The sequence below is a fragment of the Sander lucioperca genome, chromosome 19, assembly GCF_008315115.2.
Source record: "Sander lucioperca isolate FBNREF2018 chromosome 19, SLUC_FBN_1.2, whole genome shotgun sequence".
Taxonomy (NCBI): domain Eukaryota; kingdom Metazoa; phylum Chordata; class Actinopteri; order Perciformes; family Percidae; genus Sander; species Sander lucioperca.
The window spans coordinates 14,752,669-14,776,519 of record NC_050191.1 but is presented as its reverse complement, the minus strand read 5'-3'; the positions used below and the strand labels follow the sequence as shown (position 1 = coordinate 14,776,519).

The 23,851-nt window shown below is 45.8% G+C and overlaps 1 protein-coding gene across 2 annotated transcripts in view; it reads left to right on the top strand.

Annotated features, from left to right (window-relative positions):
* Positions 1-23,851, top strand: part of enah (ENAH actin regulator) — a 117,137-nt gene that overhangs the window by 8,606 nt on the left and 84,680 nt on the right. Inside the window, exon 1 of one of the 2 annotated variants that reach the window (XM_035995679.1) lies at positions 20,996-21,268. The exons of the other annotated variant lie outside the window; for it this stretch is intronic. Coding sequence (XP_035851572.1) covers positions 21,255-21,268 — 14 coding nt within the window. The 5' untranslated portion in view covers positions 20,996-21,254. Of the gene's footprint in view, positions 1-20,995; positions 21,269-23,851 lie in introns of those variants that run through there. 2 annotated transcript variants of the gene reach the window in all.

Genomic DNA, 23,851 nt, shown 5'->3' with positions numbered 1-23,851 from the left:
GCTTTCAAATTTTTACTTAAAGTAAAAAGAGAGGCATTATCAGCTAGGCCTGTTGCGATAGTCAATAAATCAATTAATCGCACGATAAAAAAAATGAGCTCGATAATTTTTCCAGCCGCGATAATTTTCATTTGCATGCTTGTTTGTTTTCCTTCTCTCTCTCTCTCTCTCTCTCTCTCTCTCTCTCTCTCTACCAAAGAGACTGGAGGACCACTCTCGGTTCCTTAGCGTAACGAGGAGTGAACCCTCTTGTCAGTCGAGAGAGAGAGAGAGAGAGAGAGAGAGAGAGAGAGAGAGAGAGAGAGAGAGAGAGAGAGAGAGAGAGAGAGAGAGAGAGAGAGAGAGAGAGAGAGAGAGAGAGAGAGAGAGAGAGAGAGAGAGAGAGAGAGAGAGAGAGAGAGAGAGAGAGAGAGAGAGAGAGAGAGAGAGAGAAACAGAGAGAGAGAGAGAGAGAGAGAGAGAGAGAGAGAGAGAGAGAGAGAGAGAGATAGAGAGAGAGAGAGAACACGCTAGTAGTTGGAGCGGGGTTTCCCGCAGCACTTTGCAGTTAAGGCGCAGTCAAAAAAAGAAGACGTATATGAGCGATATCCGCCTTGTTACTCGGCGTCCGGTTTTCTCCCTTTCATTCCAAACCACGCAGTGGAGACAGGCTCGGACATACACGCCACGGGCTGCTGTGGACTTGTCAGTCTTGCAAGTGGTTTCAGGAAAGTTGCTGTATGTGTCCGACAATGCACAGAACATTAACCGGTACAAGCCTACAGCTGTCAGTGTGTCAGAGGCTCCCGGACGGTGAACTGAGACTCCGTTAGCTCGTTGTCAAAAATCGCCACTTACTAGCTAATGAATTAGCCAAAGGTAAACGCTAGCTATCAGTAAACAGAAGTGACGTGGTGGCTGGCGTCTGTTTGTGCGCGCGCACGCGTGCGTGTGTGTGTGTCGGCCCGCCACACCCCCGCGAAGCTCCGACCTGCAGAGGAGCAGAAGAAAGTATAGCTGCACCTTCGCCAAAATGAAGACTGAAAAACAGAACTATTTTGGTACATTTACTCGCCATGTGGCAGATAGCCACACAGATATAGATAGATATAATGTATTAATTATATATTATTTAAATTTAATATTTAGTGTTTAATAAATAATTGTTAAATGCAGTACAGAGTCTGTAGTCTATCGCAAACACTCGAGGAATGCTGCAAACATTTGACAGCCAGTACGAATTACCTGGGAGAACATACGTGTCACAAACAGCAATTCCACAACTGTCCAACAGCGTGACAGATGACATACTAAAGGAGATCAAAGACATATTGTGGGTATTTAAAATGTCTTCCAGTTCCAGTGTTAAATATTTTTTAGAAATAAAAGTTTATTGATCTTTGAAAAGGTGTACCTGCATTATTATGCCATTATCATTATATCAGATGAAAATGGTCTCAGAACGACAATATTATCGTTTATCACAATAATTTCTGGGCCAATTTATCGTCCAGCAAAATTTGTTATCGTGACAGGCCTATTATCAGCACAACGTACTTCAAGGTGGAGACTTAACTCTAATATAATGCTGGATATCTAATGCATCATATTTTTATTGTCATATTTTGTGAGTAGAATCTGCAACGTTCTCTGTCAGGTAAATGTAGTAGTACAATGTTTTCCTCTGAAGTACAAGCACACACTAAGTCATTATATAGACCTACAGTTGCATCTTAAGTAGAGATGTTCCGATAACGATACCAGTATCGGTATCCCCTCCGATACTACCTTAAACGCTGGTATCGGTATCGGGAAGTACTGGAGTTTATGCATCGGTCCGATACCACGTAATAAAGCCCTAAAGAAAATCTACGTTAAAGTAGTTTATGTTCTTTTTCCGTTATAACTGACTGTCAAACTGCATAATAAAAGAAAGTTCTGTGGCATTCATTGTTTGTGTTTGTTCATGTTTCACAAAGAGTTTAACCTGAGCCAGACCATACAACAATGATAGGAATCATATCGCATCATACAGGGATAGTAGCTGTTAAAACATAATAAAATATGACACACTGGTATCGGATCAGTACTCGGTATCGGCCGATACACAAGTTCAGGTATCAGAATTGGTATCGGGAAGCAAAAAATGGTATCGGACACCTCTAATCTTAAGTGCTTTGGGTGCCTTCTGTAAGTTATTTCGGAGTTCAGTGGTGGTGGAGAAAGCTGCGATACAGGAGACCAAGCAACCTGCCCATTCCAAACAGGCATGTTTTGAATGGTGTGTGTGTGTGTGTGTGTGTGTGTGTGTGTGTGTGTGTGTGTGTGTGTGTCCTGGCCGTAATAATCTCCCCAGTGAACATTAGTCAGATTACAGCAGAGGGTCCAGCAGCACTGCAGCAGCAGGCCGTGGGCTGGATTGGCTCTTTAACCTTTGTGTCTGGGCCTAAAATGATTAGTTTGACGAGTGTGACAGATTTTAGAAACTTGGGTAATGAAGTGTAGACTGCCAGACCAAAAGGAATACTCTCATGTTCGCCTTCTGTTATCTAGAAGCTTACATTGTCTATGTATTTCATCACTGGCAACACATGAGTGAGTGCATGCTGTCTGTCTGAAGTAGGGTGACGATGAGAGGGCTTAGTGTGGGACTAGAGCTCCCCTCACTGTGCTGGAGCTGAGACACAGCAGCAGTCCATCCACACACCCACAGGTGTTCTTTCACTTCCACTGCCACTGCCCTTTGATGTTCCAGCTTAGAGTCAGCTGCTGAGCTGGGGGGAGTCAGTGTCTTGCAGTAGGGATGTCCAATAAGTTATTTACATTTCCCATAATCCAACAAATTCAAAAACCCTATGAGTGACCGAGGAAGAGATGGAGTGACCCTGCTCGGAGGAATCCCGGGGCCCCCTTCTGGAGCCAGGCCCAGATGGAGGGCTCGTCAGCGAGCGTCTGGTGGCTGGGTTTGCCACGGAGCCCGGCCGGGCACAGCCCGAAAAAACTACGTGGCATCCATCTCTCCATCCCATGGGCCCACCACCTGTGGGAGGAACCGCTGGGGTTGGGTGCGCTGCCACATGGGTGGCAGTGAAGGTCAGGGGCCTCGACGGACCAGACCCGGGCAGCAGACGCTGGCTCTGGGGACGTGGAATGTCACCGCTCTGTGGGGGAAGGAGCCGGAACTTGTGCGGGAGGTGGAACACTACCGGTTAGATCTGGTGGGGCTTACCTCTATGCACAGTCTCGGTTCTGGAACCATACTCCTGGATAGGGGTTGGACTCTTTTCTTCTCCGGAGTTGCCCAGGGTGTGAGGCGCCGGGCGGGTGTGGGGATACTCACAAGCCCCCGGCTGAGCGCCGCTATGTTGGAGTTTACCCCGGTGGACGAGAGGGTCGCCTCCCTACGCCTGCGGGTTGTGGGGGGGGGGAAACTCTGACTGTTGTTTGTGCGTATGCACCAAACAAGAGTTCAGAGTATTTGGCCTTCTTGGAGACCTTGAATGGAGTCCTGTATGGGGCTCCAGTGGGGGACTCCATAGTTCTGCTGGGGGACTTCAACGCGCACGTGGGCAATGATGGAGACACATGGAGAGGCGTGATTGGGAGGAACAGCCTCCCTGATCTAAACCAGAGTGGTTGTTTGTTGTTGGACTTCTGTGCTAGTCATGGATTGTCTATAACGAACACCATGTTCGAACATAGGGATGCTCATAAGTGTACTTGGTACCAGAGCACCCTAGGCCAAAGGTCAATGATGGATTTATTGTATGTTTTGGACACTCGGGAGAAGAGAGGGGCGGAGCTGTCAACCGATCACCATCTGGTGGTGAGTTGGGTCGGGGGGTGGGGGAAGACTCTGGACAGACCTGGTAAGCCCAAACGGGTAGTGTGGGTAAATTGGGAACGTCTGGAGGAGGCCTCTGTCCGACAGACTTTCAACTCACACCTCCGGCAGAGCTTTTCATGCATCCCTGTGGAGGCTGGGGGTATTGAACCCAAGTGGACAATGTTCAAAGTTTCCATTGCTGAAGCTGCGGCAAGGAGCTGTGGTCTTAGGGTCTTAGGTACCTCAAGGGGCGGTAACCCACGAACACCGTGGTTGACACCGGTGGTCAGGGAAGCCGTCCGACTGAAGAAGGAGTCTTTCCGGGATATGTTATCCCAGAGGACTCCGGAGGCAGTTGCAAGGTACCGAAGGGCCCGAAGGGCTGCAGCCTCTGCCGTGAAAGAGGCAAAGCAGCGGGTGTGGGAGAAGTTCGGAGAAGACATGGAGAAGGACTTTCGGTTGGCACCAAGGTGCTTCTGGAAAACACCACCTCAGGAGGGGGAAGCGGGGAACCATCCAAGCTGTTTACAGTAAGGATGGGACGCTGTTGACCTCAACTGAGTAGGTAATAGGGGGGGTGGAAGGAGCACTTTGTGGAACTCCTAAATCCGACTAATACGCCCTCTATGGTAGAGGCAGAGCTGGAGGATGATGGGGTATTGTCGTCAATTTCCCTGGTGGAAGTTGCTGAGGTAGTTAAACAACTCCACAGTGGCAAAGCCCCAGGGATTGATGAGATCCGTCCAGAAATGCTTAAAGCTCTGGGTGTGGAGGGGTTGTCTTGGTTGACACGCCTCTTCAACATTGCGTGGAAGTCTGGGACGGTGCCTAAGGAGTGGCAGACCGGGGTGGTGGTTCCCCTTTTCAAAAAGGGGGACCAGAGGGTGTGTGCCAATTACAGGGGTATCACACTTCTCAGCCTCCCCGGTAAAGTCTACTCCAAGGTGCTGGAAAGGAGGGTTCGGTCGATAGTTGAACCTCAGGTTGAAGAAGAACAATGTGGATTCCATCCTGGTCGTGGAACAACGGACCAGATCTTTACTCTCGCAAGGATCCTGGAGGGAGCCTGGGAGTATGCCCAACCAGTCTACGTGTGCTTTGTGGATCTGGAGAAGGCATATGACCGGGTCCCCCGGGAGATACTGTGGGAGGTGCTGTGGGAGTATGGGGTGAGGGGTCCCTTCTCAGGGCCATCCAATCTCTGTACGACCAAAGCGAGAGCTGTGTCCGGGTTCTCGGCAGTAAGTCGGACTCGTTTCAGGTGAGAGTTGGCCTACGCCAGCGCTGCGCTTTGTCACCAATCCTGTTTGTAGTATTTATGGCAGGATATCTAGGCGTAGTCGGGGTGGAGAGGGGTTGCAGTTTGGTGGGCTGGGGATCTCATCGCTGCTTTTTGCAGATGATGTGGTTCTGATGGCATCATCGGCCTGTGACCTTCAGCACTCACTGGATCGGTTCGCAGCAGAGTGTGAAGCGGCTGGGATGAGGATCAGCACCTCTAAATCGGAGGCCATGGTTCTCAGCAGGCAACCAATGGAGTGCCTTCTCCAGGTAGGGAATGAGTCCTTACCCCAAGTGAAGGAGTTCAAGTACCTTGGGGTCTTGTTCGCGAGTGAGGGGACAATGGAGCGGTTGCGGTATTACATTCAATTTATCGCAGCGTTGTGATGAAAAGAGAGCTGAGCCAGAAGGCAAAGCTCTCAATCTACCGGACAGTTTTGGTTCCTACCTCACATATGCTCATGAAGGCTGGGTCATGACCGAAAGAACAAGATCCAGGGTACAAATGGCCGAAATGGGTTTCCTCAGGAGGGTGGCTGACGTCTCCCTTAGAGATAGGGTGAGAAGCACAGTCATCCGTGAGGAGCTCGGAGTAAAGCTGCTGTTCCTTCGCGTCGAAAGGAGCCAGTTGAGGTGGTTCGGGCATCTGGTAAGGATGCCCCCTGGGCGCCTCCCTAGGGAAGTGTTCCAGGCACGTCCAGCTGGGAGGAGGCCTCGGGGAAGACCCAGGACTAGGTGGAGGGATTATATCTCCAACCTGGCCTGGGAACGCCTCGGGATCCCCCAGTCGTAGCTGGTTAATGTGGCTCGGGAAGGGGAAGTTTGGGGTCCCCTGCTGGAGCTGCTACCCCCGCGACCCGATCGGATAAGCGGACGAAGATGGATGGACAATCCAACAGGTGCTGATAGCCAGTCCCAGTTTCCCTCCAGCTGCACTGAGCACACTGATATTACGATCCAGTTTAGACAAGATATGCTTGACAGTTAAACAGTATTAACCTGAATGACAGCTTCCCTTTAAAGGGGAAAAAAAGCCAAATATCCATTCCAGTGTTTTTCCTATAGTCGCTCTGCAGCGATACACTGCCGTGACTCAATGAACAAGGCGACTGTCTGTGGTTAGTTCACATGTCTGTAATAACAGTAGGACAGGTGAGTGTCTGTGGTTAGTTCAGGTGTCTGTAATAACAGCAGGACAGGTGAGTGTCTGTGGTTAGTTCAGGTGTCTGTAATAACAGCAGGACAGGTGAGTGTCTGTGGTTAGTTCAGGTGTCTGTAATAACAGCAGGACAGGTGAGTGTCTGTGGTTAGTTCAGGTGTCTGTAATAACAGCAGGACAGGTGAGTGTCTGTGGTTAGTTCAGGTGTCTGTAATAACAGCAGTACAGGTGAGTGTCTGTGGTTAGTTCACGTGTCTGTAATAACAGCAGGACAGGTGAGTGTCTGTGGTTAGTTCACATGTCTGTAATAACAGCAGGACAGGTGAGTGTCTGTGGTTAGTTCACATGTCTGTAATAACAGCAGGACAGGTGAGTGTCTGTGGTTAGTTCAGGTGTCTGCAATAACAGCAGGACAGGTGAGTGTCTGTGGTTAGTTCAGGTGTCTGCAATAACAGCAGGACAGGTGAGTGTCTGTGGTTAGTTCACGTGTCTGTAATAACAGCAGGACAGGTGAGTGTCTGTGGTTAGTTCAGGTGTCTGTAATAACAGCAGGACAGGTGATTGTCTGTGGTTAGTTCAGGTGTCTGTAATAACAGCAGGACAGGTGAGTGTCTGTGGTTAGTTCAGGTGTCTGTAATAACAGCAGGACAGGTGAGTGTCTGTGGTTAGTTCAGGTGTCTGTAATAACAGCAGGACAGGTGAGTGTCTGGTTAGTTCAGGTGTCTGTAATAACAGCAGGACAGGTGAGTGTCTGTGGTTAGTTCAGGTGTCTGTAATAACAGCAGGACAGGTGAGTGTCTGTGGTCTGTGATGTAGAGATCATAGACCGTATATGAAGATGTAGAGATCATAGACCGTATATAAATATGTAGAGATCATAGACCATATATGAAGATGTAGAGATCATAGACCGTATATGAAGATGTAGAGATCATTGACCGTATATGAATATGTAGAGATCATAGACCGTATATGAAGATGTAGAGATCATAGACCGTATATGAAGATGTAGAGATCATAGACCGTATATGAAGATGTAGAGATCATAGACCGTATATGAAGATGTAGAGATCATTGACCGTATATGAAGATGTAAAGATCATAGACCGTATATAAAGATGTAGCGATAGGCGTTCACCAGATCTGCTGCCGTTGCCTGGATTTGAGGACAGGATCTTGCTCCACTTTTTGCCACAACTGATAAATTAACCGGACTTCTTTCTGCAGATTGATGGTTTGATGAGTGAGTGATTGATTGAAGTCCTTCAGTGTGATTAGAACTGCGTCCCTGGCAACTCTCTGCTATGCATGGCAACGGTCTGTTATGCAGAATTAGCACACCGCAGAATGTAGTGATTACACATGTGTAATAATCAAATGTATTGTAGTTTCTCAACTCCACTATGACTGCATCATACTGCCAGTGTTGCTGTGTTATTAGTGTGACTGCTGTATCCACACATGGAACCTCAGGCACACTGTCACTAGCAGTAAAACCTGGAAGAGGCCTACTGTATGTGGCAGGCTGTGAGGCCTTTGCCAACCTAATGCCCTGTGCTCTGCCAAGTGTGTGTGTGTGTGTGTGTGTGTGTGTGTGTGTGTGTGTGTGTTTGGTTGAAGAAAGCTGACTTCTTTTTGTTATTAATGTGGCTGAAGAGGACAGGTGGCTGCTCCGTTTGTCCATCTGTCCCCTGTCCCACAGCAGCTGTCGGTCCTGTCCACTTTCTCCTCTTTCTCCTGTGTGTTGTGTGCTGTGTGAGCAGGGAGCACAGGTCAAGGGACACAAACTACACTCACAAGATAATGTTATTGTGTAGTACAATACATTTGCTCCTGTATTTTCCTTTTGTAGAAGCTCCCCTATGCCTCCTTTTTTTTTTTTTTTTATATAAATTGCTTAAATGGTTTCCAGATTTCCCCATATACTCCCAATTTGTTCGTAATATATACAGTATGTTATTCTCTCCATTGACATACATTGTGCCATATTCTTGATCCAAGCACCAACTGTAGCCTCCATTTTCTCCCAGTTAAGAGCTATAATAATCTTTACCTGTAATATACCAAAATTAATACATTTCTATTCTTGGGCTTTCAGATTGAGGTCTGTTGGATACAGGTGCAGCTATATTTTTGGGGGGTTGAGTGGAATATTTGCAGACAGGATGATCATGGTTTTAGTGAACACTCACAGACACAGTGCCTACATGTTCCCTGAGCCTCACTGCATTTAAAGCATATGCCAGGTATATGACGTTTGTATTTATTTAATTTGACAGGAGTTGTGTATGTCTGCATCAGCCAATTATGTTAGTAGATTTTCGTTTAGTGTATTTAATGTCAGTCTGTCATCATTTCCCAGAGCCCAGGTGTATATATATATATATATATATATATATATATAAAGATATTCAGTGAACTATAGAAGAGGAAGAGAACTAAAATGTTGATTAATACAACTGCTGATTTTACATTTTCTGTCGATCGACTAATCGATTAATTGGCAAATCATTTCAGGTCCACAGGTGTGTGTGTGTGTGTATTAATCCACCGCTGAAACTAGTCCTCAACAAATGCACTATTCTCACCTGAGTAAAGGTTGCTAAAAACTACAATGCCCAGCTGTTTAATGAAAGTGGAACAACAGATTTGTGACTGAGCCTGAGTGCAACAGACGGAAGAACACACAGAGGTCTCTAATGGCATCTGAAGAATAGAGCAACACTGGACTTCTGCCTTAATAAAACGTGTGTGTGTGTGTGTGTGTGTGTGTGTGTGTGTGTGTGCGCGTGCGTGTGTGTGCGTGCGTGTCCTACATCTTGCACTGAGGGTGCCAAGTCTGTTCTAATCAGCTCAGATAAAGAGAAACGCCGTTCAGCTTCTTGGTTTCTCTGTCTTTTTCCACCTCCTCAATTTCTGGATTTGTTCTATTTTCCCATCGTATTCCCATCACATTGAGAAGACATTTGATGCAAACAGTTGTTAAATGCAGATCTATCTGTTCAGCTCTGCTGTTGTGCTCCAGCTTTCATTGTTTCAGCCTGTGCAGCATGTTGAGAGGGCCACGTGTGACGTCCCTTCACTGTGCTGATGCAGCGTCTCACCCAGTGCAAATCACTCATGATAACCGCTGATATAGCACCTTTTTGCTCCAGTTTCTCCTCATTAAAAGGTGTGTGTACTAAGAGCAGCAGCAGGATGCATTATCAACTCTTTAGGAGATCTGTGACGATTGAACGCTGTGTAAAATACATCAGCTGTTCTGTCTCTCTCTTCCTCTTCTTTCACAGTCTCTTTGTCTTCATTCACTTCCATAATGTTCCTCTATCATCTTTTCCTCTTCTCACGCTCCACCTCGCCATCGCTTCTCTCACTGTTACCGGCTTTCTCACGCCCACACCAACAGATGGCTCGGAGCTCCTGTTTCACACCGCAAACATGGCCAGTTTATTAGGCTCTGACAGCAGGTGTGTGTGTGTGTGTGTGTGTGTGTGTTTGTGTTGTGTTGGGCATTATCAGTATGCAGGTCCAACACTGACCAGGGCTTAAAGCCACAGCTCTCATCAAATACATAACCTTTACTGAGAACCCAGCACCACTGACACACACACACACACACACACACACACACACACACACACACACACACACACACACACACACAGACACACACACACAGACACACACACACACACACACACACACACACACACACACACACACACACACACACACACACACACACAGACAGACAGACAGACAGACAGACAGACAGACAGACAGACAGACAGACAGACAGACAGACAGACAGACAGACAGACAGACAGACAGACAGACAGACAGACAGACAGACAGACTTGAGAGCGTCTGGTGCTTCGCAGCCCTGTCTGAATATTAACACTGGCTCTGCTGTTTCCTTCTCTGTGGATGATGTCTGTGAATAGAAATGACAGCTTTGAGCAACAAGTTGGCCCCATAAAATCAAAAGTATCAGTGCTGTTAGCGGGCTTCTGATTTGTAGCTTTTATAAGCTGTATCAACATTTATTTAGCGACTTAGCCAAATTACAAAACAAACTGTTGCCTGTAAATTTGCATTTCAAGATTGGTGTCTGCACGTTCAGCCAAATATGGTTTGAGAGAGAAACAGAGTAAATACACTGTTAATCAATACACAACAACCTCCCCAGCCTCAATATATTAAACTTGATACTGTGTCCCATGATGCCGCCCCATTCGTTCCTCTAAACGTTTGTCATAGGGCGGCACGGTGGCACAGTGGGATGCACTGCTGCCTCACAGCGAGAAGCCCAGTAGGGTGGGAGGCCTTTCTGTGTGCAGTATGCATGGGGGTTTCCCCCACCATAAAGACATACATGCTGGGTAACTGCTGCCTCTGGCCTTGATGAAGGTTGTGGCATTTCCTTTGGAGTTGGTCCTTGGGTGCAGGACTATGGCTGCACGCAGCTCCTTAATAGTTAGGATGGGTTTCCTACACACTAGAGTCCTATTGAGAGTAGAGCCACTAGTATAAATTTGCCAGGCTATAGATACCAGTTTACTACAGATAGATCTATATCTGTGCATATGCAGGCAGATGAAAAGGAAAATGGGCTTTACAAAAGAGAAAAGGAGAGGATAAGGGGAAACAACTCCAAGTTTCAGAAGAAAGGTGAACAACAGTTTGATGCTCAGATCTCCGTCCTCCACTTGTCTGCTCACCAATACATTTCTATTCCAGTCTTGATCACTTGTCTTCCACTGTGTAGTATGGTAAGCTTCTCTCATAACATGCCTGGAGAATGGCGAATACCTCAACATAAAGCAGCCATCCTAATTTTAATGTGCAATGTGCCATTTCAAATGCTTACTGTGGACAAGCACATCGTATGATTTTGAGTCAGGTATTATTGGTTTGATTATTGCATAACCAGTTCAGTAGTGATTATCTTGATGGATGTGTAGTGGGGGAGACTGTCTATGAACACGGCCCCTGAGTACTGAAATACAAAACTTGGTAAAGAGCGCTGACAATTTGATTTTTATGCTGTAAAATGTTCTGCTTAGAATGTACCCCCCATATCAATATGGGACTCTTATACATCACGGACTGTCCCTAACCCTGTCTAAGGAATTAACAGCAGTGGTGCACTATCATCAAAAACAATTGTTGGTGTCTCAGGAGGGGAGGATAGGCAGGAAAGAGTGATGGCCAGCATTTATGATACTGAAGGCATGGGAGGCGGCAAGCTTGACTTCCATAAATATTTTCAGTAATTGAGAAAATGCAAAGCCAAGGGAAAGCCATGTGAGAAGGGGGGAGCTTTTTGTTTCTTCTGCTGATGCTTTGGCTGAGCTCCTGTTGTCTTTGCACAAACACCAACAGCACACACAGAGACACACTTACACTTATCTGCTTATCTGTTTGCTAAGGCTTAGAAACATAAGCAGGGAGACACAGAAACACTATACAAACCAAAGACTTTAATGAAGCCTCACAACACTTTGCAGGACGGGCAGAGTACTGTGCTATAGCAGTGCTTGTGTCTGACAGTGCAAGGTGCAAAAGGAAAGGTTTGTTTTATATTGTCAGTATTCTCACCAGTATATCTGCTGCTACCTAACATGGAGGATTCTGCCTGTAAAAGGGCTTTTATTTTGTCAACCAAGGCCTTATGTAACATTCTTTTCACTCTAATCCCATACTATAAAAAACCCAATTCATGTACGTGTTCTGTTAGTGTTCATGTAATATGAGAGTGTGAGACTTTGTGAACATGCAACCAAAAGGTCCAAGCAGTGACGTCACCTCGAGGCTGAGATGTCACAGATTATGAACAGCAGCAAACACTTCTTTTGAATGACAAACATTGAAAGATATGACTTTACATTTGACTTGAGTTTCAGTCCAACCTGTCAGCAGGATATCTCACACACTGATCAGTGTTGGATCTGAGATTTCATTTATTGTTTCTTTTTCAGCAGTTCTGTTCCGTACTATGACTTCCTTTTAAAAAGAGAAGAATGGGATTCAGTCCCTCCAGGATTTCGCAGCCTTTTTTTGAAATTGTTGTGGCCCAAAATGCCTGATTTCGCGGGAGCTTTTGTAAAAAGTTGCGATAAAAGCAATGAAGTTGTGGGAGACAGTGAAAGTTGCAAAAGAAGTTGCGAATTTTTTTTGTATAGTTCTTTAAAAATAAAAAGAATAAAATTACTCTGGGCTGAGTTTTCCTAGTAACCAAAAAGGCTCAGGATGCTGCAAATGTTGGTATAATATGAAAATGGCTGTTGGATGGATTTAAAGGGGTGATTGAATGATTATATAGGGTATTTTACTCTGTTCCTTAAGGTCTCCTAATAGGGTATGTAACATTGGTTCGGCTGAAAATTGCCCGAATGCTATTTTATTAGGCCCTTAACTACCCTGTGAATATGGCTCTATTTGGAACAGTGGAGCTCCGCGGAGCTGGCTGGCTGCCAGCTGCCGGCATAACTAGAGTAGCTATATTTACAGTTTGAATTTCGTGCCGCCACTTATATAACATCTACCCCAAGGGCTTATAAAGCTAACAATGGTGTCCGATTTCAATTTAATGCATTTTTGTGAACATTAGGGGTTTTGTTAGCTGCGACTGTCCCTTCAATTCTATGTGTACAGATCGCGGCTAGTTAGCTTCATTTTCGGCATAATTAGAGTATATTTACAGTGTGAATTTCAGAGGAATTCTAAGAGGAGGCTAGCTAGCTCTCATTGATAGAGCCTGCGGCTGAATGGAGCTCTATCAATGAGACTCGCGGACAAGAGGCGTTTATTTCCCCGATCGTTTGTTTAAATATCTCAACACATTATAATTACACACATTATAAGATTAACTGGAACCTGCGGTAAGAGATTGCTGGCGTAACAAGCTCGCTGACCACGCTCTCACTCACACACACTGGCCATTTAGCAGGAAGAGGGGGGGCAGGGCAGCGGCGTTTGGTAGTCCATTAACCCAAAAAATGGTGACTTTGCGCGGGTATGGAGTGCCGTGGGCTGCCAGCCGTGACGGAGCGCCATCTACCTCACAGTAGGCCGGGGTCTGTGAAGGAAGACAGACCGGGCGGCGAGGCAGCAACACAGGCAGCACCAGCCGCTGAACTCTGACACACAGTCAGAGCAAAGAGCAATTAGCCATCAATTTTCGTAAAACGGCCCATATTTGACCTCTACATAGTTGATTTTCTTGCATAAAAAAGTCTCAGAAGTGAATTTAGTGGTAAAATAGCAGATGTACAATGTATACAATTTCTGAGATCTACGCGACCTATTTAGAAGACTAAGCTGACCTAAGATCAGTGGTGTAGCCTATGTAAATGTTTGGGCGTGACAAAGATAGAGACTAGAGCCAAATGAGAAGGAGCCGCCGAGTTGAGATTTGCCCGTTTTCAGAGGCAGTTTCAAATTGTGAGATTTGCAGAGGAAAGAGGTGTCAATGGGATGTTGAGGTTCTATGTATGTCCTAGTTACCCACTAAACTGTCATTATTCAACTATGACAAGGTAAAATCGGTTTTGCATTCAATCACCCCTTTAAGACAAAAAATAATTTATTGAATGAATCAAATATGAACATATCTGTCAGTGGCTTGTTGATCTTTACATTGTTAGTTCATTTCCTATCCTGGCCTGGAACACACCTTCATACGGTTTGATAAAGTACTATTGGACTTTAACTTATCATTGCACTTACAATAACGAGCGTAGCTGTTCTCAATTTAGGTCATCGTGTCGTCTCATCTCTGGTTTTTCCTGCATCCACCGTGTGTGTGTGTGTGTGTGTGTGTGTGTGTGTGTGTGTGCGTGTGTGTGTGTGTGTGGAGGGAACTGAGCAGCAGCCCCGCCCGCTGCAGTCAGCCGACAGGATTGAAACAGCAGCAGGTTTCAGCGACTTTAGAGAGAAAAAACATTACAGCGTACATTGATGTTAAAATGTATACAGGTTGGCAGGATGGTCTGAAATGTGTTTCGCTGTACGTTGTGTTGGTAAATGTGAGATGTTCGAGTCACACACACACGTCTCGTCTTCATCAGAAACAAGGAAATGATCAACCCGTGGCCATTCTCACTCCCGCTTGGTCAGTGGCTCTCAGAGTCACATACTGATGGCACGTGGGACTGCTGGGATTGGGTGAAGTCATAGGAAACTTCAGGTTATTGGTCAAATTTGCGGAAATGTTGCGGTGATTGGTCAAAATTGTGAGTCGCACCAAATTCGCGGTGATTGGTTGAATTCGCGTGAATTGGCGCAATCGCGACATCGCGAAATCCTGGAGGGACTGGGGATTGGCTGCGTGCTTAGCTGGTGCGTTGTGCTGCAGCTGGTCACGGCTGTGGCTTCTCACTCACTGACTCACTGGAGTCGGCTGAAGAGGACGACATTCATTGTCTCATGCATCTTTATGTGAGCTGAAAGTCCATTATGGGATTGTTCTTTTGTGGTGGGCTCAGTGCCAGTAGTTCTTGTATCTTGTATTATAGCTGTAGGGTCCCACAGTATCTAGTCTATATCCTTGACGGTCCACTTCCGGGATTGCTCCGTCGCTGCCGGAAAATCCGCCGGATTTCACTCATTTAGACCGGATATCCGTTGCCTTGGGCTTCCTTTGTGTTGGCATTCTAACCTCTGGTGGATTTCTGAGGACTATGGTTAACTGCTCCTCAGATCTCTGCAGGGTAAATCCAGACAGCTAGCTAGACTATCTGTCCAATCTGAGTTTTCTGTTGCACGACTAACTGGCAATTTCCACTGGATGCGGAACGGCTGTGGATCTGCTCCGGAACATCGACGGAGTCATTAGGTTTCCATTAAAGTCAATGTGTGTATTTCCACTGACTGCAGGACATCTGCGTCCCTACTCCGTCCCAGCTCCGGTGGTCCGGAGCAGATACACAGAGCTTCTATTTTTGCCGGACGCCAGAGAGCTCCGCAGCAATTCAGCACACGGCAGATAGTGCGGGACAGGAATTCGAGTACAGAAACAAAATAAACATCCGGTTAATTTTCAAAGTAAAATACAGCGTGCTCACGGCGGATCATATTTCCCTGCACTACACCTTGAAAACACAGCTCAGAGTAGTTTCCCCTCTACTCCTCTGGATGGAAACTAACTGTTGTTGGTTTTGTGGTTCTATTCTACGTGAATTCGCGAGATCTCGTGGGTCCTCGTGACTACAGCTGTCAGTCATGGGTGCCGCAACAAATCCGGACATAGTGACTATTGACGGACGGCGGAGCACGGAGCCGTTCCGCAGCGGAGCTGGTCCACAGACGTTCTGCATCCAGTGGAAATCCGGAGTAAAACTACTTTTGAACGTACACATGTTCCACCAAAACAAATTCCTTCCCGAGACTATTTTACAGAGACACCGCGGCTTTTCTCCGGTGATTAGCACCGCCCAAGGCGATTGTGATTGGTTTAAAGAAATGCCAATAAACCAGAGCACGTTTACCTCCCATCCAGGAATGCTGTGTGGACTAACCAGACCCTCCTCCAGCGCGCTTTGGAGGAGGGTCTGGCAAAGCGAGACTACACGGTTTCTGCAAACACATACACACATACAGCCTACCAGTAGGTTTATGATGTGTCATCTCATCTGACCCCAATCACAACACCAAAAACCACAGCAGGTACGGAGGCCCAGCAGGATCAATCTGTTTGCTTTAAGGTTAACTGCCGTGTTTCTTTTATTCAGCAGTAGAAAACATGCTCAGTAAACGGGGCACCAGTGGGAGGATGAGCTGAAATGCAAAAGCGGTTTCTTATTAAGAAAATAATGAAAGATTTTCAAAAGGTTGAACAGTGTGAATGAAATGAAAATTACAAAACAGTCAGCTTTAATAAAAGGACTAACAATATAATTAATGAAGGCGTGCACTGCTGACTGTTTGCTGTCAGCCTAACATGTGAAGTGTGAAACAGCTTCCCTTCCTCTCTGCAGGCTCCATTCCTCTTTGCCTTTCCACCATCAATCAGCTTATTACCAGCCGTCGTACTCCTTCTCTCTATCTTTCTTGTGACCACAGCAGCAGGCTGGATCCAGAGCTCTGTGCTGCGACCCCTGCAGTATTCTTGACATCATGGTCACAATGAGCTGCTGAGGCCATGCAAGGAGACTCTACAGGGCAGTCCCAATTTAACATTGCTGCTTTGTTCTTCCACCCATTGTTTTATTTAGTGCGTACCTGTGAGCTGCAGCAGAGCACTCTTGGTAACTCCACGCTGTTAGTCAGTCCCCCACTTTTGTCCACACTTAAATATCTCGACAGCTATTGGATGAATTGGCTGAGATTCATGGTGCTGAGAAAATGAATCCTAATGACTTTGGTGATCCGCTGACTTTTCCTCTAGCGCCACCAGCAGCTCAAACCCTTCCCCCAGCCCCCGCCTGCAGGACAGGCCCGCCAGGACCTTTGTGACTCAGAGTATAAGATCTCCATAACTTTTGGATGGATTACCATGCAATTTGTGCACCACTTTGGTTGATGAATGATATTCCCATCAGCCCCAGCTGTACTTTGTGCTATTTAGCAAATGTTAGCATGTTAACACACTAAACTAAGATGGTAATAGTGGTAACCAGTACCTTACATTTATACCATGGTCTGGGGGAATACTTCCAGTGAAACTGTCTGTTCAGTGTCTAAATGAATGCGCTGGCTACATAGTATCAGCCTGTATCTAAAATGAGGAACCGTAGCAACAGGGATGCAGTCGAAGCCTTCGTATATTATTTATTTCCAACCGTGAGTGAATCGTTAAGTCTTTCAGTACATCAGAGCGGCAATACGTCGTCCAGAGGAGGCTCTGATCACCACGCCCCTTTCTGGGGGAAACAATCCCACAGATGGCAGCAGTGTAAACAGAGGAAGCTGAACAAATCTCCAAATGTTTACTTTAAACAACCCGTTTTAGAATTTTTTTTTTAAAAGATAACTTTTTCATCATTTTAGGCCTTTATTTGTGACAGGACAGCTTAGACATGAAAGGGGAGAGAGTGTGGGAATAACATGCAGCAAAGTGCCGCAGGTCAGAATCGAACCTGCGGCTGCTGCGTCGAGGACTGAGCCTCTGTATATGGGCACATGCTCTACCAGGTGAGCTACCCAGGCTATTTGTTCCCCTGGAACCAACCAGATTATCACACGAAAGGCTCCAGGGTTCGCATGAAACGGACCAAACCCCTTTAATGAATACATCATCCATGTTGTGCATGTAGGTTTAGACTTTCTGTAGCTCATCGTCTTACACGTCTGCAGATGCCATCAGCCTTGTTACGGCAGCTGTCTGTAAACCCAGGAAACAGTCCCTGAAAGTCCTAAATAAAACCCCAGCACACCCGAACTGACACCTCTGTGAGTGCAGTTTCTCAGGCTCAGCACAGAACGGCTGCAGAGGTGGCAGGGGCCCCAACAAACTTTTTTTTAACATAAGCAAGAAGCATGTCAGTGGACTCTTATTTTGCCCGAGAGAAGATTTTAAAGCTGTGTGTGAGTCAACATGAGCAGGTCCTTTTCCTCCTCTGATGAACCTAAAAGACATACGTAGCGATGTATTTCTTTATGTTTGTCTGGTTGATTTTGAGCTGTGAGGGTATTAAGGCTATTGCTGTACGCAGACAGAATGAGAAAGACATGAACAATAGCATGAGAATGTGATTACCTTTCAGTTTAACCATCACGCAGGCGGTCCATAACATATAGCCCAGAGCTATCTGACAGGAGTAGGCTATGGCATTGGAATTGCCCTCACGCCACCAGCAGCTCAGCAGTTTCCTGAAGATACCGTTCAGACAGAAGCGTTAATGTTGTGGATTACTCAGGTCGAATATGTTGAAGGCTTCTGTTATCTTACTGGAGCAGCTGAGATGCATTAAAGCAGATTTAACTACTTTAATGAATAAAATATATATTTAACACAATAAATAATGAGGTTTGGTGAGTGAGATAACTCCATCAGCATGTTCTGATACTGCATGTCTCTGGTATCGGACCAATCATACAAAGTGTTCAGCAAGTGAGAATGCCTCCAGCCCGTGAGTGGCTTAATGAGTCGAGTGCTTACTACCTGTACAGTGTGCATGGATAAACCAGGTGACATCAGCCAACCAGAGTTGTGGGATTGGAATAATCTGGTGAAGTGCATGCATTACTTGATTTCTTGTCCAACTGGGGGCAGAGCAACACGCTGTAACATCAACATTAGGAGCCCATACCAGGCAGCTCCCACATGTAACTGTGACTCAGACATGTAAATTGCTCTTTCAGCTCTCATATTTTCCAGATGTAACCACATTGGAGTTTGATAAATTGGAACATATTGTAGCAACAGAGCGTCGTTACCAAACACAGCTAATGCTTTGCTGCAGATAGCTGAGTCAGCACCCCCATGCTGGCAGATCTATGTTATGTTTTTCATGGACACACACACACACACACACACACACACACACACACACACACACACACACACACAGCTTTAAAAAGAGAAACCTGGAATAATCGGTTCCTCACTCTGTGTAGCTACACACATTTATTACACACACATTGCTCTGTTTGTCCCTAATCCTGTCAGTCCATTGGCCCATTCCTCTCCAATAGAATGAAAAGTACATCACCATAGAGACCGCATCAATGGCCTATTAGCATGAGAGGTGAGCTGAGGAGACGAGAGGAGAGACGGTGAATGGACGGAGAGAGAATAGGAGAGAGAGAGTGCAGAGTTTAGGACAGATAGTGGGAAAGAGGACATACTGAGGGAAGAAGGGGAAAAAATGGGCTGGAGGGAAAGGAATGGATGAATGGAGAGTGTGTTTGAGAGAGGGTGGAAGGCAGGGGGGAGGGGGGGGTGTTAAAGAAGTGTTACATTGGCTCTTTCTGTTTATTGCCATGGGTAACTGCTTTCCCTTCCTCTGCCTGTCTGTCTCTGCCTGCCTTCCTCTGCCTCTGCCTCTGCCTCTGCCTGTGCCTGTCTGCCTGTCCCTCTGTCTGTTTCTGCCTGTCTGCCTGTCCCTCTGTCTGTCTCTGCCTGTCTCTCCACTGGTCGTATGTAGTGCGCCTGTTTCAACCTCTGTTACTCAAATCTAGAGTCAGCCTCTTCATTATACCCTTAATTTGGCTTCATTAGTGGAACATTGATAGAAATGTAATTTAGTTTTTTTTTAAGACTTTTGAACTTTGTAGCGTCTTGATTGGGAAATAAAATGCCTCATTGTTGTACACTGCAGTTAGTCTATATATTGACCTGGATTTTGGCTACCAGAGAACCAAGGTTTCACCTGTTGAATTAAAACAGCATTATTTTGTCCCAGCATAGCATGATGACAGGCATATTCTATCTATTTGGGTCTTTGGTGATAGAAGGATGAGGAATCTGCAGACAGCTCAGGTTATTTAGGAGCTGACATACTGTAGCAGTGGCTCACACCAGTAAACATAACTGACTGGTTGGTCTGACGACAGACACCGGATACATTTTAACCTTTGACCTCCATGGTGTATTTTACATGACCTACATATTCTTTTAGGGTCAGGGCCATATGTGACTGAGTGTCACTGACACAGTGTCATTAATCACCACTGTTGGCCTTTCTCAGGTGAATATAGCACATGCCATTCAAAGCCATGTAGGATCACAGGTTCCCTCTCCCTCTGCACCCATACTCCACTGGCCCTCAATGAATGACGATGGGGAGATTTCATCCATAGAACGGGTCTGCTGACTGTTTTCATGAAGGCCCAACATCTCTATGGATCCAGCCAGGCTATATACAGACCTCTGTACTGTATGGAACTCATGGCTCAAGAGTACTGATATACTACCAACTGTGACGTTTTCACATTGAACGGTGCACATTGATTGAACATTATTGATTGGAACTCAGGTTCCACTTCTACCCTTATTAATGTTGTTGTTGTCTCGACGAAATAAATTCATCATAAGCATGTGATCTGATTTGACCCTGCCCCTCAAAGAATTGGAATCAGAATCATTACGATATGTTACGAGACCCAACCATGCTGATGACTGGTGTAGAAAAGGGTGTTATCTTCACAAAATACATGTATTGGCCTAATGATATTTTGAACATGACATTTTTGACAAATCTTTAAAGACACAATGCATCTCCAAAGTGAATTTATTGGTCAGAAGTCCAGTGATTTAGGATCATTATTTAATGAAGTTGGGAGACTTAAAGAGACAGATTAAAAAAAAATGACCAAAATCAAAGTAGCAGAGACCTACAGTAGATGTCCTGACTTTTAGTCCCTTGTATGGGTCAAGCCCCAAAAATGATGGACCCTACATTTCCCATAATGCAACCAATTGCCAACATCTTTCCAACTTCACCACCCAACACCATTTTGTCCTAGCCCAAACTGTGATAACCCAAGTTATTTTCCCTAACTGGGGAACTTACCTTCGTGCGTAAAGGTTGACACTTTAGGTAGGCCACCATGAGCTAGGTTTGACTGAGATTTGGAAGGATGATGTCACTGACTTGGGATGGCACGTTTCCTTCTTTGGTACCAGGTGGTAACATCTGTATCAGCGTGAGTAAACCTCTAACAATCCCGCACATTTTCCAGGCTGATGACGTGTGCAGATCAGAATGTCTATTTTAGGAAAGGACAGAGAGACGACCCCCAACTGTAGACCCATTGCACCCCCCACTCCCCCACCCAGCTGCTCCACTTTTAGCCCTGGCTCCAGTGTGGGTGGGTGCATGGGGAAAATGAGGAGGAGGTGTTACCAGCAGACCTTGCCGGTGGGGGCCTCGCCACTGTCACTGTCCATTAAACGGAGGTTGACCTCCCCCCTCTGAAGTCAGCCAGTCCGTGGTGGAGCCAGCCACGCAGCTGCTCACTCACTCAGTCTGTGGAGAAAGTGGACACTTCAGGAATTAGACCAAACGCCCAACAGCAGCTTCTCTTTTAGGCGGAGGTGCCGGATTCACCCGAGACGCCCAGATGACTCGAGACTCGTAAGTTTCAGCGGCTGTTTGAGAAGCAGCGGAGCTACTGTAGGATTTAGATGGCAGCAGGTCACACTATTCCCTTTCCTTAGCGTCAGTATTATCACCTTAGCATTTACAATCCAGGCTTCTGATTGAGGGTTAGCCCTGTGTCTCTCTTCCAACTCATATGAGGAACTAGCTTTAGCTTTTAGCGCCATCCACCTATTCATTCTTTATTTGGAGCCTCTCTTACCAGATGAGAAGCTCATGTGTTAAACTCCTCAGTTTCCAATCCGAGGGAGTTATGTCTCTCTGTGAGATGATGCAGTGCTTTTGGAGCTGCTGTTGTATTTCCAGAGGACTTAATATTAAAAAGTGTATGTTTGTGGTGGTGATAGGCTGTTTGGTGCCTCTGTCATGGTAATTTCCCTAATACAGTATGTTGTTTCAGTGTGAGCACTGCGGTGGAGGCGCTGCTGATTTGTGAAGTGCTACATTTCTTAAATGTAAATGAGCGAAAGCGACCCGTAAATATCTGCTTCCTTGCAAGTCATGCAGGCTAACGCCTGACAAAATGTGTCATCCTTCTGTCTAGCTATCTAGGTTGTGTCTTGCAGCCTTAAGAGATATTTACCATAGTTCTGTCTGGTTACATGTGATGTTCAAAGATGTATATGTCTCACTGCAGCAGAAGTAATGTTAGTATTGATCCTTTTCTCAGTGTGACGTCACGTCCTTCATAGAGCTACAGCGTTGACTTAGCATCTGTCTGTGTCTCACCTGTTGTCGGTCAGTTCACCCAGCAACAGTGACATCATTGTCCAGACGGGACAACAGCAGACAGAGTTATGCTCCTGTCCTGCCGTCTGTGTCATCCTAGATTGTTTAGATACAATTTATATTTGAAAGTATAATCTGAATATGTCAAGCACATTATACTAACTACACAAACTGTTTAATAACGGTCCCAGTTTTATATTGACTTAATTTGGTTACATTTGATCAGTGTATTGATTATCTGTGTCTGATCTATGTAGACAATTTGACATGGTATAGCAGGATTTCCACAGTTGGAAGTAATAACATGAATGACTTCCAATATTTACCTGTGGTTCTTCAAGAAAGGCCTCATATTTCTGTTGTTTCTGGTTGTAATCATGCTCACTGGTGGATGCACCCACAGCAGATGGTCTATGGCCAAAACACCCAAACTGTCACCGCAGGGCCAATGGAATCTGAACCCTCATGAAACCTTTATAAACCCATTTGGGTTCAGGTTTCAGCATTTGTAACTAAAGAAAAAAAAAGGTCAAAATTCAACCCCTTTCCCATCATGCGCTACAAACATGAACTTCTCTAACATTCCCCGGAGGAGCTGTTTTTGAAAACACAAATGTGTGAATCAGTTGGAGCGGACATTAAACGGTATTTACCCTGCCAGCTCCCGAGTACAAAGTCTGGTTAGTGTCCGATTATGTGAACAGAGAGTTCACAGTGAGCGAGTGGCCGTGTTGATGACGTTCTATCACGCGGCTGGTGCAAAACCAGAAGAAAACAAACTTCCAAGGGTGAAGAAGAGTGATTTACACGGAGACGGCAACAAAAATGACTAACTGCAGAGACAGCGAGATTCAAGGAACGGCGAGAGACTCTGTTGTTTATGACTGCGGTGTAATCTGCTGAGTCATGTCCTGCCTCCTGCACGCTCTACCCAGCACCACCCCTCGCCTAAACCAAACTGAGGATTTCCAGGAAGTGAGAACGCGTTTGAAACGGTCAATCTTCTGTTGATGCTACATGTGAGGAAGGGAAACTCCGGATAATGTCCGAACCTGATTCATCGGACATTGTCCAGAGTTCATATGTGACAACGGCTTTACAGATTCAATTGAGATCTCTACTTTTTGTTGGCCGAGAAGACAGAAGCAGTTTTGAGTGGCAGTCTAGGGAACTATTCAATGAAAGCTTAAATGATTGATATGGAATGAATGAAAGTCTAACTGTTATATTGTTTTATTAGAGGAGACTGGCCATTCTGTTGGCTTTGTTAAACCAGACTGATCTCATGGTCAAACACAGGACTTTCACCCAGGAGACCGGGAATCGTGTCCCGCGTGTGACTTTTCCTAAACTCAACCGTCACTTTCTTCTTTTACTAAACCCAACCCCGTTGTTCTTTTCCTAAACTCAACCGTAGCTTTCTTCTCGCGATAACACGTTGTTCTCGTGATAAAAAATAATCATGTGTTTGGTAAATTCATGTGAAAAAGTTTAAATGTTAAACTGCAACTGATGGGTTTCCTCTCTGGGGTAGATGTTTATAATGACTGTTGTGTGATGTGTGTCCTTAATGAATCATATTTTCTCAGCTTGTAAAATGAAGGCCAGTAAGTGCTTCCCTTCCTCACAGCTCTGTCGAGTGAATCACCTGCAGCACCGACACACCTGCCAGCTCACATGATGTCACTGTCGGCAGGTGAAGTCTTGCTGTTTGCCTCGGGAGAACTATGTCCGACTAGATGAACTGCTCGCACGAGATAAAAGAAACGGTGCGTGGCATAAGTGTTTGAGTCCAGAGCTGGCAGACAGGAACCAGATCCAAGGAGGCAT